The 17961-nt window shown below is 36.2% G+C and overlaps 1 protein-coding gene across 1 annotated transcript in view; it reads right to left on the bottom strand.

Annotated features, from left to right (window-relative positions):
- Window positions 1–227: 227 nt before the first annotated feature.
- Window positions 228–17961, bottom strand: part of LOC106072961 (uncharacterized) — a 77300-nt gene continuing 59566 nt past the window's right edge. Inside the window, exons 25-35 of the mRNA XM_056017486.1 lie at window positions 17800–17887; window positions 16061–16117; window positions 15353–15406; window positions 11922–11981; window positions 10802–10837; window positions 7789–7864; window positions 5904–6004; window positions 4999–5133; window positions 2732–2827; window positions 1941–2013; window positions 228–469 (exon numbers count right to left, since the gene is read on the bottom strand). Of these exons, the coding sequence (XP_055873461.1) occupies window positions 448–469; window positions 1941–2013; window positions 2732–2827; window positions 4999–5133; window positions 5904–6004; window positions 7789–7864; window positions 10802–10837; window positions 11922–11981; window positions 15353–15406; window positions 16061–16117; window positions 17800–17887 (798 nt within the window). The 3' untranslated portion in view covers window positions 228–447. The remainder of the gene's footprint in view (window positions 470–1940; window positions 2014–2731; window positions 2828–4998; window positions 5134–5903; window positions 6005–7788; window positions 7865–10801; window positions 10838–11921; window positions 11982–15352; window positions 15407–16060; window positions 16118–17799; window positions 17888–17961) is intronic.

Genomic DNA, 17961 nt, shown 5'->3' with positions numbered 1-17961 from the left:
GCAGAGAGGCGCAAAAAAAAAATATTATTGTAGATATTTTAGTTGGGTTCCAATATTATTTGTATTATATTATTATCAAATACTTTTTTTGTATTTATTGGCCTATATTTCTGTGATGTTCATTGAGAATTGGTATGGGGGTGAGTGGGCGCCAATTAAGTTATAGAGCTATTAGAGAATGGAATGGGTTGCCTGAGCTAGACAGGAAAACCAGTTGACTTGGCAGAATTTAAGTCATTGGTTAAAACGCATTACTAGATGCATGACGCGTAGGACGTAATCATCATCTTCTTTTTTGAAGTAACGTCTGTATTTTACAATAAGATAAGATAAGACACAATTGTAGTTTGTTATCAAGTATATTCTATTTAGGTCAGCGAATGGTTCAACTGTTACTAAGTTGATGTATGTAACACAGGGATCAGTTTCAGCAGACGTTTCTTGGTGTCACTCTTTGGCGTAGCTCCCTCTGGAAAGGAGAAAAAAAATGAACAAAGATAAATTTAAAACTCATTCTTTCTAACTCCTATTGTCTGTTTTCTCATTCTGGAAGACAGACTCTCTGATTTATTCCTATCTCTCATTTTTTCTTCTTCTTGTCTCTAGCTCCCTCTCCCTCTTCCTCTCTCTCTCTCTCACTATATATATATATATATATATATATATAAATATACATGGGCGTAGTCAGGATTTTTTTCGGGGGTGGGGTTTGGGGGGGGGGATGTTTTTCTCCCCCCCCCCAGCGAAATTTTTTGTTATATGTATGTATGTGTTTGTGAGTACATAATCTTTATTACATTCTGATTCTTCATTCTTTCGGAAGACGTTTATTGTGCCCTAGAATTGGTTCTTCCTGGAGTTAGTGGGAAAATTGTAGATTCCCGGCCATAACTAGCAAGGGGGTCTGGTGGAGCGCTAGGAGCTCCCCCAGTGCGGGTCGGAACCCCGCCGCCAGGCACTATTTCTGGTATTGAGGTATTTACAGTGCATTTTCCTGCTATTAAAAAGTTTTATTTCAAAAACCTAATGTGCTATTTTTACTGACTTAGACCCTCCCGCGCCGTTCGGCGCATTTGCCGTCAAGCTGTTTCCACAAAAATATGTCACAGGTAATATCTGAAGACTCTTGCCACCTGCTCTGAGGACCTCCATACGTACTAGGATGTCATCGCAACTCTTATTATGCGTAATTCATTTTGTCGGAGGACATGTCCCACAAACCTCATGCAACGCTTTGTCACAATTTATTCAATACATTGATTGAACAAGTTTCCACTACAATACATTGATTGAACAACTTTCCACTACAATACATTGATTGAACAAGTTTCCACTACAATACATTGATTGAACAAATTTCCACTACAATACATTGATTGAACAAATTTCCACTACAATACATTGATTGAACAAGTTTCCACTACAATACATTGATTGAACAACTTTCCACTACAATACATTGATTGAACAAATTTCCACTACAATACATTGATTGAACAAATTTCCACTACAATACATTGATTGAACAAATTTCCACTACAATACATTGATTGAACAAGTTTCCACTACAATACATTGATTGAACAAATTTCCACTACAATACATTGATTGAACAAGTTTCCACTACAATACATTGATTGAACAAATTTCCACTACAATACATTGATTGAACAAATTTCCACTACAATACATTGATTGAACAAATTTCCACTACAATAAATGGATTGAACAAGTTTCCACTACAATACATTGATTGAACAAGTTTCCACTACAATACATTGATTGAACAAGTTTCCACTACAATACACTGATTGAAAAAGTTCCTACTTCAATACATTGATTGAAACAGTTCCTAGTGCATTACAGTGATTGATCATGTTCCTAATACAATACACTGAAAAAACTAATAATCTAGACCGACAAATAAAATCTCCAAGTACCTTAGATAGATGGCCAGAGATATGGGAATTAATATAAGCAGCCACAGGAGATAGAGATACCATCTGTATATATCTGAAAGGGAAAATGTTTTCATATCGTAGAGTCATTGTAATATTCTCTGAATATATCTAATATTTTTTTGAAAAGACATACTAGGAAAAACATTTTAAAAAATACTTCTTAAAAATGCAATACCACTTTTATATTACATATAGAGCAATTATTTTGCTCTTAATAACTAATGAATGAATATAGTTATAGAGAAAAAGGACATATTTACAGCGTTCAATTCAACCCTTCCTACTCCCCCCCCCCCCCAAACCTGGAAAAATATAGCTTATTTAGCGAATTTATTAATCTTCTACACTTTATAATACTCCAATGTTAGGCATTAACATCTGAACATTAATTTATTAAACTTATTAAAAAAATATAATACGTTTAATATGTGGAAATACCAGAAGACGAACAGTAAAAGAAATACTTTCTAATACTCTAGCTAAATTTAAATATATTTTTTTTTACTTGAAAAAAAATTATAGCTTTCTAACTAGAGTTGTCCCAGTGTGGCAAACGAACTAGTTTTTTTGTTTTGTTACCCCCCTTCCCCTTCCCCCCAAAAAAAGAAGAAAAGAATGGTACTATCTAAGTATTGTTATTGTAATATTCAATCTGTGTATCAAATACCATTGGAATGTTTATCTATTTCGAGCGCTTTCAAAAGTATCATTCCCTCGAGAATAGCTCTTACATGATTGTGACGTGTTATGAGTTGTGGTTCTTGACTTACTTGGGCACGCTCCTGTCACGTGATCCTGGCACTCCCCACCACATAACCTTAAGCAGCTCTCTTCACAGTCTTGACCGTAGGACATTGCGTCACACGCTGTTCAGAAGATAGGATATGATACAATGATACTGGGAGAGAGCAAAGTACAATGGACCTCATTCGCCAAAACGAACGGTCATGTGACGTCCGTGGATAAAAACACTCAAAAATTACGTGATATCTATGTTTAATTTAAATCTGGTAATAAGTTGTTTAGAAAAGATGGGGGAAGCTTGTGACTTGCGTAAGGTGTGTGTTTGCTTTCTCAAGCTTTCTGTAGAAAGGGAGACCAGGAAACAGTTCTATTTCTATTTTAGTAGTCATTGTGCTGGTTATATGACACCCTCGTTTACCGTGACTCATAGAAACAGATGACCTTAACATCATCTGCCCTTTAGATCGCATTAGTCTTATGAGGTTTAAATATGTTCTTATTTTCATGGTTATATTTACTCTTTGCGGCCCCCGAAAAGGAAAAGACACTATTAGTTTTGTGTGGAATGTCTGTCCGTCCGTCCAGCCGTCCCGTTTAGATCTCGAAAACTAAAAAAGATAGTGAAAATCCGACATCATAATATTTTAGACCATTCAAAGTTCTGATGCAACGGCTACTTTTTTCTTTTCTGTAAGCGAAAAAATCAAATTTTTAAAATCCCTTATGAAAGCAGTTTTTTCATAAAAATACACCACTTGTACATCTATTTACTATTAATAGTAGCTAACACGGTAATTAATAATTTTCAACACATTTATGCAAAAGGTTTAAGATTTTTGGACAAATTTTTTTTTTTACATTTGTATCGCTAAGTTAAGTAAGTTCTGTTATGCTAAATACTACATTTGCACACATAAACAAATTTAATTTTTTTTTTAAAGAGAAAAAGATCTATTTGGTATGTGTATTAGTTGGACATAATTTAAAACAACAATTAATAGGTAGTTTTTCATATTATCTCGTGAACTGCAGCGCTTCATAGTAGCTATAGTACACTTAACTAAAGAATTATTTTTACTTATATGTTTTATTATTGAAGAATAAGAGATTAACCCTTTACAAAACAATTCGATTAATTAGATATTCATTATAAGACATCAGTTAGGCTGGGTTTACATCTAACTTCATATTCACTTTCACCTATCCTTTGGTCTGCTGGACCGCTGGGGCACCACACAAGATCTGTCAACCTTCTTTCTCCATTCTTCTCTGTCATTTGTCTTTGATAGAATTTTATTCTGCCTTTTTACCTGCCTGTGTTGGGGGGGGGGGGAACTTGGGGGGCCGATTTTGAGTTTGTGCTTCCACATAAACTGTTTTTGTAACATTGATAGCAAAATTATATAATAAAAAATAACAACACTGTTACAAGGTGTGTATTAGTAAAGATGTAAGGGACGTAATATATTACATATGTTTTTATTCGTTGTGTTTTCGGTTATGTCGCTTTTGAATAACGTAGTCGTATCAAAGCGTTCATACAGATGTTTTAGCACAGACCGATGTGACGCAGCCATTGTTAAGAAGGGAGCCTAGTTGACAATTTAAAAAAAAACAAAAAAAAAATTTTTTTCACTATACCATACTATAGTATTTATGATATAATGACATTGGGAAGACATAACCTTAGACCGCACTACTTTAAAAGTCGGTGACCAAGAAAGCTATGGACAGTGAGAAAACATCGACCTCAGCTCTTGAAGAAAAGCGTGCCACACAAAAAACGTCCGGCTACTCTACCACCAAAGCGAACGTCACCTTGACATGCAGTATATGTGGACGGGAGTGTCTCTCCAAAATAGGGCTCCACAGCCACGTGAAAAAGTGTTCGAGATGAACCATAGTCGTTCAACGACTGAAGGAGGCCAATATAAAAATGATATACTCCCCCCCCCCCCAAACTAAAAAAAAAAATTCTTCCTTTTTTTATATTGCAATTATTTTGTGCAGAGTTAAAAAAAAATAATTTTGCAGTGATGAAAAAATAATCACATACTTTTGAATGAACTAAGGGCTGTCTTAAAATCTTAAACTTAAAATTTCCATTTTTTTTCACATAGGTATGAACTCGAGACTCATCAAAGACAAGTGCTTTGTCACTCGGCCACCACAATATGTGTGACACTATAGTTTGCGACATTGGGCTGTTCAAGTCACATGATCTTTTACCACATGTCTCAACAGTGTACATCTCTTAACCGGTTACTACTACTTTGAAAGAACCGGTACTTACGATCATGGCAACCGTTAATAGGGAACATGTAACCGGGCCGACATCTTGTGCAGTTGCCGTAGAAAGGGTCGCAGTCCTCTTGGCAGTTACTGCAGTTGTTCTTGCAGCCTGGTCCCCAGGTGAATTTAGAGCAATCTAGGGCATAGGTAATACATTAGCATCAGAGGCGTACATGGCAATGTGCGGGTGGTGTGGAACGGACTGGGTATCAGGTGCTGAGAAGCATCAAATTTGCCCTTTTTTTAATTCCATTATAAAACTCCCCAGATCCCGAATTAGCGTCATGTGTGTTAACCAAGCCACGTCTCGAGGATATTTCTAAAGACAATCCAAAATGTAAAGAAATCTAGCACTGTATGTGAGTGTCACGAAGGAGTTACAAAAGAAAAAGAGCGTGTGGAAATCTAAGAAGAACACTTTTTGTATTGTGGTGGCGCTCCTTCCGGATTTCCAAAGGACAATATCATTAGCGTATACCAGCGTATACCAGCGTCTGGCATTTTAGCTGAGCCGGAAAGTCATGTATTAAGGCCAAGAAAAGGACTCATGAAAGGATGGAGCCCTGGGTTAATTCCCATGAGACTTTGCCATAAATCCTGGCTCTTATTGTACGCCCTTGTAGAAACTCTCTTATCCAGTAATATATCCGTCACCGCAACCCTAAGGCTCTTTATCTTATGAAGCAAACAAGGCCGCCATACTTTATCGGATTGGTTTATTAATTATTTTTTATAGATTCGTGCATTGTTAGGGACAATAAATAATTGTGCAAATTTTCAAATTGATCACTGAATGGTGGCTGAAAAAAACGTGTTTAGAATTTGTACCAGACAGAGAGAGAGACAGTGAGATGATAGAAGCTTTGTAACAGGTAGTCCATGCTAAGCTACAAAATACCCTATTACCTGAGGGGCAAGTGACTCCGATATAACAGTGGCTTGGTCTTTTCTCTTCAAGATTGTAGCAATCCTTGTTGCCTTTTAGTGATTCCGTTGGTAAACATGATCTAAGGGACATACATACAACAACAAAGTGGTACAATGGCGTGGAGAGCAGGGTGTTGAAAAAGAATAAGTATGAATTGAGATGGAATGAAAGATTGGCAACTAGACATAGTGTACCTAGTTCTCGATCTAGGCGACAGAACATAGACTCATGACGTTTCTCATGTTATTTATTATTATTTATTAACTGGCTTCTGTATAGTGCATCTTTCATGGTTATAGAATGGATGGCTGCCTGGTCGTGCGGTTTGCGCGCTGGACTATCGTTTGGATTTATCGATGGTCGAGGGTTCAATCCTGCCCGCTCCCATGTAAAACCTTTTGAAAAACAAACATATAATGTGCAGTGCGCTAAGGCAGAGTCTCTTTTGCTGGACAGAGGGATGATGGGTATCTGGTTGGAGGTTTCCGTGCAGTCTTTAGGCGCTCAGAAAACGCAACTCTTTTCGAGTCGGGTTACAAGCTCGAGCCCCCCCCCCTTTCCGACATTGGTGGTTCCAAGCCGTAGTCAAGCGGTTGTAGCCTCTCAGCTTAACATCTCACATCTTACAGTCGTCAGTTTGGCGCCACTACTAGATTAAATACTTTATTATATCACGATGTAGAACTGCTTCTGTTTGATCAGTGGTTCCCAAACGTTTTCCTTAACGGAACACCTCTCACATTCTGAGCATTTAGCGGAACACTTTGCTTATTTTTTTTTAGGTTATTTCACGTGGTAGCCTACTGCTACTAGTTAATTATTCCATTAGTTAGTGGAACACCTATTCAGGCTTTACGGGACATTAGGGTTTCGCTGTACACAAGTTGGGAAACATTGGGTTAGGTATACTGTAAGGCAGTGTTTCCCAAATTTCTCTTTAATAGAACACTTCGCACATTCTTAGTATTAAGAGGAACACTTTGCTTATTTTTTTTATAAGAGATTAATTTACGTTGTGACCTAATAGTTTATTATTCCAGTAGTTCTCGAAACACATATTCAGGCCGCGTAAAACATAAGGGTTCCGCGGAACACAGTTTGGGAAACACTGCTGTAAGGTAATATCTATATATCTATAAACATCCGTTACGTGTATGTGATAAAACAAGATTTAAAACAGTGAACATTGATACTGACACCAGGGAAGCCTTAGACCAAACTAGTTGGAGAGAGATGGTGACCAAGAAAGCTAAGGACAGCGAGAAAACATTTGGCCTCAGCTCTTAAAGAAAAGCGTGCCATACGAAAAATGGCCGTCACCTCTTCCACCAACCCGAAAGCCACCTTGACCTGCAATTTATGTGGACGGGGGTGTCTCTCCAAAATAGGGCTGCACAGCCATATGAAAAAGTGTTCGAGATGAACCGTAGTCGCTCTACGTTAGAAGGAGACCAATAATAATAGTCAATATTTGCAGTTTAATTAGTATTTCATCTTTCAATCTCTCTTTGACACGTCCATCCGGTGCTTTTGTTTTTGTGATGGTACGCACCAGTACGGCGTGCCGGCACCTTTTTTCAATTGGGGAAAAACTTATTACTTTTCTTGTATTTTAACGTTTATTAAGCTCCTCTACCACTAAAGCAAAATCCACCTTAACCTGCGCTATCTGTGGACGGGAGTGTCTCTCCAAAATAGGGCTCCACACGAGGAAGTGTGCTCTGAGATGAACCATAGTCGTTCTACGACTGAAGGAGGCCAATAACAATAACGTTTAATAATAATTTATTAGTAGTTAAAAGTTAGGCAATTCATCGCTGAGTATCGGCACCTATTTTTTCGCCATAAAAGCACTGCGTCTACCTATGTCTATGTTGATTCGAATCTCTGCAATTTCTGGTACACCTCCAATCGCTCCAGTAGCCAATATGTTCAGGATCTAGAATGTAAAAAAAAAAGAGTTACTGCATGTTGTTTTATAAAAGAAATAAAATAATAATAAATAAACGTGTGGAATATCTGTCCGTCCGTCCGTCACGTTTAGATCTCGTAAACTAGAAAAGGTAGTGAAAATCCGACATCATAGTATTTTAGACCATTCGAAGTTCTGATACAACGGCTACCTTGTTCTTTTCTGAAAGCGAAAATTCTAATTTTTTAGAATAAAATATGCAAGCAGTTTTTTTCATAAAAATACCCCATTTTTACAACTATTTACTATTAATAGTAACAAACACATGAGGCTTTTTAGTAAGAGAGACGACCTTTTACCATTTTTTAACACATTTATGCAATTGATATTAGATTTTGGGTACAAAAAAAAAATTTTTTTTTACAACTGTATTGCTAAGTTATGTCATAATAACTACTAAATTTACAAAAAAAAATATCTTTGGTTTTTTTTTAAAAAGAAAAAAATTATTTAGTATGTATAACAGTGAAAAATAATTTAAAACAACAATTGATAAGTAGTTTTTCATATTATCGAGTGAACTTCAAATCCATATATCGATAATATAACCGGAACACTAAATAAAAAATAAATAAATAAGAATTTTTTTTTATCTTGAGGCTTTGAATAAGAGATAGACCCTTTACAAAACAATGAGATCAATAAGATACTCATTATAAGACATCAGTTAGACCTGGTTCACATCCATCTTGACATTCATTTTCACCTATCCCTTGGTATGCTGGACCGTTGGGGCACCACACAGGATCTGTCAACCTTTTTTTTTTCCATTTTTCTCTGTCATTTGCTTTAGATAGAATTTCGTTCCAATATTCTTTCTGAAAATTTTGAAACCTGCCTTTTTACCTTCCTGGATGGACCAATTTTGGGGGCCGATTTTGAGTTTTGTTTCCACACAAACTGTCTTTGTAACCTTGTTAGTTGAATACAATTGGCTTATAGGACCAGTACAGCAGCGCTCAGGTTTCAAAACTTCCGAAGTCAGTAGAATACAATGTACTTTATTGATCGTATGTACTTTATTATTATTTTTTAAATTTGTTTATTCTGTTTGAGTTCTTTGTTGTTGTTTTTTAGTTCTAGGTTTACTTTTACGTTCAGCACTTTGTTTCTTTTGAGTTCTTTGTTTCCTTTGAGCTCTTTTTTTCACTTTGAGTTCTTTTTTTACTTTGAGTAATTTATTTCCTTTGAGTTCTTTTTTCACTTTGAGTTCTTTCTTTACTTTGAGTTCTTTTTTTTCTTTGAGTTCTTTGTTTTCTTTGAGTTCTTTGTTTACTTTGAGTTCTTTGTTTCGTTTGAGTTCTTTGTTTACTTTGAGTTCTTTGTTTCCTTTGAGTTTTTTTACACTGAGTTCTTTGTTTCCTTTGAGTTCTTTGTTTCCTTTGAGTTCTGCGTTTACTTTGAGTTCTGTGTTTCCTTTGAGTTTTTTGTTTCCTTTGAGTTCTGCGTTTACTTTGAGTTCTGTGTTTACTTTGAGTTCTTTGTTTTCTTTGAGTTCTGCGTTTACTTTGAGTTCTGTGTTTACTTTGAGTTTTGTGTTTACTTTGAGTTCTGCGTTTATTTTGAGTTCTTTGTTTCCTTTGAGTTTTGTTTCATTTGAGTTCTGCGTTTACTTTGAGTTCTGCGTTTCCTTTGATTTCTGCGTTTACTTTGAGTTCTGTATTTCCTTTGGGTTCTTTGTTTTCTTTGAGTTCTGTGTTTACTTTGAGTTCTGCGTTTCCTTTGAGTTCTTTGTTTCCTTTGAGTTCTTTGTTTCCTTTGAGTTCTTTGTTTTCCGAGTTGAGTTGAGTTCTGCGTTTACTTTGAGTTTTGTGTTTACTTTGAGTTTTTTGTTTCCTTTGAGTTCTGCATTTACTTTGAGTTCTGTGTTTACTTTGAGTTCTTTCTTTTCTTTGAGTTCTGCGTTTACTTTGAGTTCTGTGTTTACTTTGAGTTTTGTGTTTACTTTGAGTTCTGCGTTTACTTTGAGTTCTTTGTTTCGTTTGAGTTCTTTGTTTCCTTTGAGTTCTTTGTTTTCTTTGAGTTCTGCGTTTACTTTGAGTTCTGTGTTTACTTTGAGTTTTTTGTTTTCTTTGAGTTCTGCGTTTACTTTGAGTTCTGTGTTTACTTTGAGTTCTTTGTTTTCTTTGAGTTCTGCGTTTACTTTGAGTTCTGTGTTTACTTTGAGTTCTGCGTTTCCTTTGAGTTTTTTGTTTCCTTTGAGTTCTGCGTTTACTTTAAGTTCTTTGTTTCCTTTGAGTTCTGCATTTACTTTGAGTTCTGCATTTACTTTGAGTTCTGCGTTTCCTTTGAGTTTTTTGTTTCCTTTGAGTTCTGCGTTTACTTTAAGTTCTTTGTTTCCTTTGAGTTCTGCATTTACTTTGAGTTCTGCATTTACTTTGAGTTCTGTGTTTACTTTGAGTTATGCGTTTACTTTGAGTTCTGCGTTACTGTGAGATTTTTTGTTTCCTTTGAGTTTTGTTTCCTTTGAGTTCTGCGTTTACTTTGAGTTCTGTGTTTACTTTGAGTTCTGTGTTTACTTTGAGTTCTATGTTTACTTTGAGTTCTATGTTTCCTTTGAGTTCTGCGTTTATTTTGAGTTCTGTATTTCCTTTGAGTTCTTTGTTTCTTTTTAGTTCTATGTTTACTCTGAGTTCTTTGTTTAATTTGAGTTCTATTTTTACTTTGAGTTTGTTGTTTCCTTTGAGTTCTATGTTTACATTGAGTTCTTTGTTTACTTTGAGTTTAGTTCAATTAGTAAATTCTATTTCTTTTGTGTACTATGTTCCAAATTGTGTACTCTGTTCCCCTTGTGTACTCCTTTTACTGTTAGTACTGCTAATTATACATAATTGAAACCATTTAGTGTTTTTGTCAGTGCAAGAGCAATGATAATAAAAGTATTTTAAAAGAAAAGGTTCTCACCTTGTACAAAAGGAAATTCTGTAGGTCTCATGTCGCCTGGAAACAACAAAAATTAATTAAGTTTAAGCACATCTGATTTAATAATTCTCTTACGTGGAGTATTTACTGTTGTAACTCAGGGTAGGCACTCAACGTAAGGCAGACAACTCAACACAGTTTAACAGGAAATAAATACAGGTGTTTATTCACTAGGACAAACACATAACATCCTTCAGCTTTCTCAGGGTCTTGCTACTAAGTATACCAGTCCTTTGCTACTTAACCCGAATGTGGACCAACGACAGCCTTCATCGCTTCGCTCCAGGTCCCTACTACAACCTTCAGGCAGTACAAAAGCTGTTTCCAAAACATTCAGACTCTTTACAATCCCTGTTGCGCTGTTCTTCTCTCCATTCTAGTGTCCTCCTGTTTACGTTCAACGGTGCGCTAGTGCGCACCTCAAGCACTGGTTCAAGGCAAGGTTACATCAATACTATTTTATGCTGGACTTTACCGCCATCTGCATGTTCATCTATATTATGGGAAGGTAACGTCTCGAATGGAAGGGATTATTTTTATTTTTTCTATACATAATATTATTATTATATTATTATATTTTGCATACAGCTGGTCTAATAAATAACTATTTATCTTCCCGTTAGACTATGATAAAGATATGATATAATAAAAAAAATATTTTTTTTAATTACTAATAAAGTTACTAATTAATAAAAGAAAGAATGTATCTTGTATTTGCATGAGGGCAGAATTATGCAAAAGGAATATTACTGATTCTCAGTTATGAAGAAATATAATTGTTAGTTTCCGAGAACTCTATAGATACAGCTTACACCACCACATCAGTCAAGTACAATTTCTTTCCCCTTTCAAGATACCAAATAAAATAATAAATTACCAATAGGTAATTAATTAAATGGTTCTTTTTTTTTATTTATTCTTGTGTTGTCAGGTAAAAGAAATAATTGTGCAAAATTGCAACTTGATCCGAGGATTGGTGTGGGAGAAATAACGTGAACAAACTTACAACCAGACCGACAGACTGACAGACAGACAGACTGACAGACTGACAGACAGACAGATGAGTTGATAAAAACTTTGTATTAAAAAGATAATATTTTACCGCTTCCAGGTGCTGTGCCCCGGCCTTTAATATTGACAAATCTGTGTATCTCAGGTGTTACTGGATTCCATTACAAAATAGATAAAAATTAAATTTAAAATGTTAAAAAAACAATTACAAATAACAATAAAAATGATATATAATATATGATATTTAAATATTAGTAATAAAAAAGGAAAGCACTAAAAAAGTTATTTTATATAATCAGTCTGGCCTCCTTCAGTCGTAGAACGACTATGGTTCATCTCGAACACTTTTCATGTGACTGTGGAGCCCTAGTTTGGAGAGACACTCCCGTCCACATATGCTGCATGTCAAGGTGACGTTCGCTTTGGTGGTAGAGGAGCTGGCCATTTTTCGTATGGCACTCTTTTCTTCTAGAGCTGAGGCCCATGTTTTGTCACTGTCCAAAGCTTTCTTCTGTCACCTGATGCACATACCTTGCCGTGGTGTGACAGCTTGAGTGCCTCAATGACCCTCAGAGCTATACCGGCGGGAGCTCATCACTCCTGGCAGGTACTACCAAGCCGGACAGGTCTGTTAGGAAAGAGGCCAGACAAAAGGTGCTTCCCCCTCCCCGGGACACAGGGGTTGTGCGATAGGCTAACAACCTGTCCATGGAAAAAAATAGTGTTATAGAAACCAGAACAAAAGCACAAACACTAAACATTGTCAGAGGCGAAAGTAGAGCTACACAAAGGAGACTTATGAAGCTATGCAGGGAAAGTCGACGCAGTGTACTTGAAGAAGCAGAGAAGACCGGGAAGAACTGGGACACCATCAAAAAGCTAGCAAGAGACCGTTGAGAGTGGCGTGTTTTTGTCGAGGCCCTATGTTCCATGAGCAACTCAAAGGAGTGATGATGAAAGCTTTCTTGGTCACTGTCTCACTCCAACTAGTGCGGTCTCGAGGGCTCTGTCTTCCCAATGGTCAGTATCAACGTTTATTGTTTTGAGGTCTCGTTTTATTACATCCACATAACAGAGGTGGGGGCGACCATTTTTCTTGAGCAAGACGTATTATAATCTATCTATATCTATATCTATCTATCTATCTATCTATCTATCTATCTATCTATTAATCTATCTATCTATCTATCTATATATATATATAATTCTTTTCATGGTTCAAGAGTTTGGACACCAAGTAATAGAAAGATCACTCTTTTATTTCTGCAAGTCGGACGGACTAGATTTACCCCCATGTAAATTTTGAGGCGAAAAAAAAAAGGGGTTGGGGGAGAACAAGTAGTATTCACCCGTCACTAATTAGCAGGGCCGGACTTAACCATTGTGACCAAGAAATCATGGAAAGAGAACAAGTTATCTACTTTGTATTCACCCGTCACTAAATAGCAGGGCCGGACTTAACCATTGTGGGCCTAATGCGAAACGGATTTCGTCCAGTTTGGGTAAGGATACGAATAATAAGTGAAAATTAAGAGTTTGTATTAGAAAATAAATTCGTCTTTGAATTTTATTCATTCTTTACTACCTACAGATTTACTACACGAGCCTTGCGTGTATCGAAGTCATACAGTATATCAAAAGAATTCAGTTTCCTATATAGATCGCGCTCAATATCAAGAAGTACCAAATGTTTCAATCTATGTACGAGAATTGTTGACCTCAAGTAATTCTTAATTAGTTTGAGGTGCTAGAAGCTTCTTTCACTAGATTCCACAATTACGGGTATTGTATAATGCCTTTTATTTTTATCTCGCGTAGGATTGGCGTTTTCCATGTTGAATGACACCCCATAATGACAATTTTTGTCTATATATTTCAAGAGATATGTATGAGTTTTCGAAATATTTTAATAATTTCGGTATATTTCCAGGACTTTTTCGTATATTTTGCAATTTCAGAAAATTTCCAGGAACTCCAGGTAAATCGATACGAGGCCATGGGAAATCTGTTATAAGTTATAAAATAGTTTAATTTAATAAATTACACCTAGAATTAGCGAGGGTCCTATGAAAGTGCGGGGCTCACTGCGGCCGCCGGTCGACTAGTGTATAAAAGCAAAAGTAATTGCATTGGAAACAATATGTGAGTTTTAAAAATCAATGAGCAATATATTTTAGTACGGAGTTCACTTAAATGTCATACAGGGCAATACATGTAGTTTTAGACTATAAGGAGTTTTCATGATAAATGTAAAAGGCGCTAAATTGAATCTCAAAATTTCACGTTAGTTTTAAATATATTTCTAGTACTTCCAATGTCGTCGAGCGAAATTATAATGGTTAATTCGTATTAAAATAATTTTATGCAACAAATCAAAGAGCTAAACCAATGCGATTCTGCAATGCATTAAATAAACTTTATCAAAGACTCTCCAAGTTAGGGGAGCATTGAACTTCATCATATTATATACACCAATTACAGCAAAAAACTAGCTATTTATAGTTTTTCAATCATAAATGGAAATCTCCAATACATAAATAGACCTAGAGTCCTTCCCCACATTCGGCGCAGAGAGTGGTAAGCTCTCTCCGCAGAGATCAGTCATAGGCAATGTCCACAGATGTCAAGTTACAGAAATTACAGAAACTGTCAGGGGACCCATACGATGAATATCAAGGGACAGTACGTGGACACGTTTTCGCTTTCCTCTTTTTAGCTTCCATGTTATGGCTGACTTTGGTAAAGCGTAGGTGTCCGATGGGACAATCATTGTATAGTGATAGGCGTCTCCATTGATTTTTGATAACGCCAGATTAAATAGTGGAACTTTTCAACCTCTGGTAAATGTTAAACCGTGACCAATGTGCATAACTTTGGTTTTGTCAACATTTATCGGAGACCAATTTATCAAGGCTCTCTATCATCTTTTATATATATTTGATCGTATTCCAGATTAATGTTATATCGTCTGCTAAGTCCCTGTATTTCATTCGGTCTGACTCATGCAAAGAGATAAACAATAAAATCGGATTCACGTGTTTTTTTCATGACATGACGGCTATCAGAGCAATTGGAATAAGACACACGGGTCTCGATGTTGAACAACTCCGTAATTCCATCGTTTGTTTTAACACTAATGCTTGATTTGTTGTAAAGATTTCGCAAAGTCCGTACAAATATAGCGGGATGACATACAGTCTTGCTTTTTTCCAGAATAATTCGCGATGGACGGTATGAAATGATTTTTTTTAAAATCTACAACCTTTATTGGTATTCCAGTCTGAGTTTGATGACGGTTCACAGGACGTTTATCTGAAAATTGCATAATGCCTCCTTTTAAAGGTCCACCTTCTCTTCTATACTATTAAAAGTTATCTTTGAAATAGTTTACAAGTAAAAGACATGTGAGACAATAGCCTGTTTACTTTGTTAGCTTGTATTTATAACTGAAATTTATATTGAGTTCATCTCTGTAAAAACATGCAAGATATACAATAAAACTAAAGTGAAAAATTGCCTTACCAGGTACCGATGAAAGTGTCATATTGGTTGAAAGTGTATCAGGAGGCGGGCTTCCTGGATATTAAATTATTTGACATTAATCATTTAATCAAGTTGATTTGATAAATGAGAAAGCGTTGGAGGGATCTCAGATAGGATTATTAGTAAAGAATGGGATCAACATTTTGTAGATTTTTGAGAACCCTCTAAGTCCCATCAACTCTAATGAGTATTTGAGCTTTGGGGAAAGTAAAGACAGTGGGTCATCGCGATGTTACCATAAAACCATCGTTACCCCTTGCCTACAATAATAATAAGGCTTGTCTTCGAGGCCGAACATTAATGGAGAATGCATTATCTCCCGTGGCTATGCAGCGAAACATCTGTGACCTACATATTTTGCCACATCAAGGGCAAGCATAACCATTGTTCGCCGGTGGTCGATTAAGATTTTCTTTTCGTCATCTGCGTCTGTCCTCAGCAGCGGATTTTCTTTTGGTCGTATCCCGCGGCCTTTGTGACCTCCAGCTGTCTCGTTCTCAGGTGCTCTCTTCTATGTCAGCTAGAAAAAATATCTCTCCAATATCTCTCCCAGGAATATCAGGTTATGAAAGTGAAACTTAACTTTAAGGTCTTAAGGTAAACATTACTTAAGAATTTATTTTATTCTGAAAATAACTTGGACAGATTGATTGGCTAGTAATTATATTAACCATTTAGACAACTTACGTTTTGGTTGGGGGTTGTAACAGACATCTTCGCTCTTTCTGTGGTCAAGATCGTCATCTAGGGACATATCATTAATTTATCATGTTAGTATGGTACATATTCTATAATTATAGAAATTCTGCTGCTGAAGACAAACGCAGACGGCGAAAAGAAAATCTAAATCGACCACCTGCGGACAATGGTTATGCTTGCCCTGGATGTGGCAAAATATGTAGGTCACAGCTGGGACTGCGCAGCCACGGGAAATACTGCATTCCTCATTAATCTTCGGACTCGAAGACTAGCCTTATTAATATAGGAAGTATATGGTTATGAAAGTTGAACACTGAACGCTGAGGCTGAATTCAAGCCTTTTGAGAGTAAAAAAATTAATAAATAAAGGAAATCAGGAAAATAAGACAAATGAGTTTATACTGTTACAAGTCAACAATCTGGCTGACAAAAAGAACAAAGTCCTCAATAGTGTGAAGAGATGAGAGCTGAATTGGTTTAGTCATATAGTAGACATGACTCACTGTCTATTAAGTCTTCCTACAAGGAATAAAAAAAAAGGAATTAGCTACTTGTGTAATCAATAAAGAACCAATCAAATATTGAGGTCGAGTTAAAACTCTCTGACGTCAGTTGTACTGAAAAGTCGGTACAGAAAAAAACAAACTATTTGATTCTATAAAGGAAATAAAGAAACGAACCTGTAATTAGCTTAATGATACGAAAAACAAAACAAAAAAACTGTTTTTCTTAAGATTAGAAATTTTCTTTAAAAAAAAAAGAAAAAAAAAGAAAGAAGTCCTTTGTGTTAATGTAATCATGCGCAGTAGTTAAACTGGCTGATTTAGGAAACTCGTTCTGTGCTCTAACGATATTAAGGAAAAAGGAGCACGCAGGGTCGGATTTAGTGGAGAACAGGTGGAGCTACTGCCTAGGGGTATCCACAAGAGAGGGGCCTCCACAGAAATATTTATTTTTCGCATTTTTACTGACTATAGATTTAAACCTGACGGTTGTCCACTTGTAGCGTGCTTATGATATATAAATGTAGCTCCATTTCTGCGGCAGTGCGTTAACCGAGGACTTTACCCTCCACAATATAAAAAAAAGGAAAATGATATTATATCTATTTCTCTATTTCTTCTTTCTAAAATATGGCTCGCATTTTAGATATAAAAATTTATTTATTAAAAACAAAAAATATCTTTATCGAATCTTTCGAAAAAGTGTAGGGGCATGGGGCCTCCCCAAAAATTCTGCTCCTAGGCCTCTACTCACTTAAATCCGGCCTGGATGCACGCGTACGTATGTGTCCCAGCATACGGATTTAGAAATGCATATGATATTTTATTAGGTTTCCAAAGACTAGCAATGTTGATAGTTTGACTTTCTATTGAAACATGCCTAAATGCTGTAGAGAGACTTGATCGAGTATTCGTAACACCTGTCTCTCAATGAAGTCATGGATATCTATATATAGATTACCTTTTCCTTACTAAATATCAAATGGCAAGACAAAATACCAGATACAGAAGTCCTTCGAAGAGCGTGTCTGCAAAGCATCCACACAATCCTGATGCAGTCCCAGCTGCGATGGGCAGGTCACGTCTACAGAATGGAAGACATTCCGGGCTCACATAGATCTCTCCAGCCACATGAGAAGGCATAAAACCCCAGTGCAAAGCCCTCAGCCCCCTGGATGACAAAGTGGTTATCATCGAACCACGATGGACGAACTATATATATACCTTTTTCCCAGAGTAACTCTTCATCTATTCTTCCATCACAGTCGTTATCTATGTCGTCGCATACCAGCATATCAGTTCGATGACAAAGCTTAAGATCAGAAACAAAATAAAAGAAATACTAATGTTACATGATATTTTGTTTTTTTATCATCAATCTATATT

The sequence above is a fragment of the Biomphalaria glabrata genome, chromosome 18 (assembly GCF_947242115.1).
Source record: "Biomphalaria glabrata chromosome 18, xgBioGlab47.1, whole genome shotgun sequence".
In the NCBI taxonomy this organism is placed as follows: Eukaryota; Metazoa; Mollusca; class Gastropoda; family Planorbidae; genus Biomphalaria; species Biomphalaria glabrata.
Note: the sequence above shows the minus strand (reverse complement) of the source record. Positions and strands in the feature narration are given on the sequence as shown.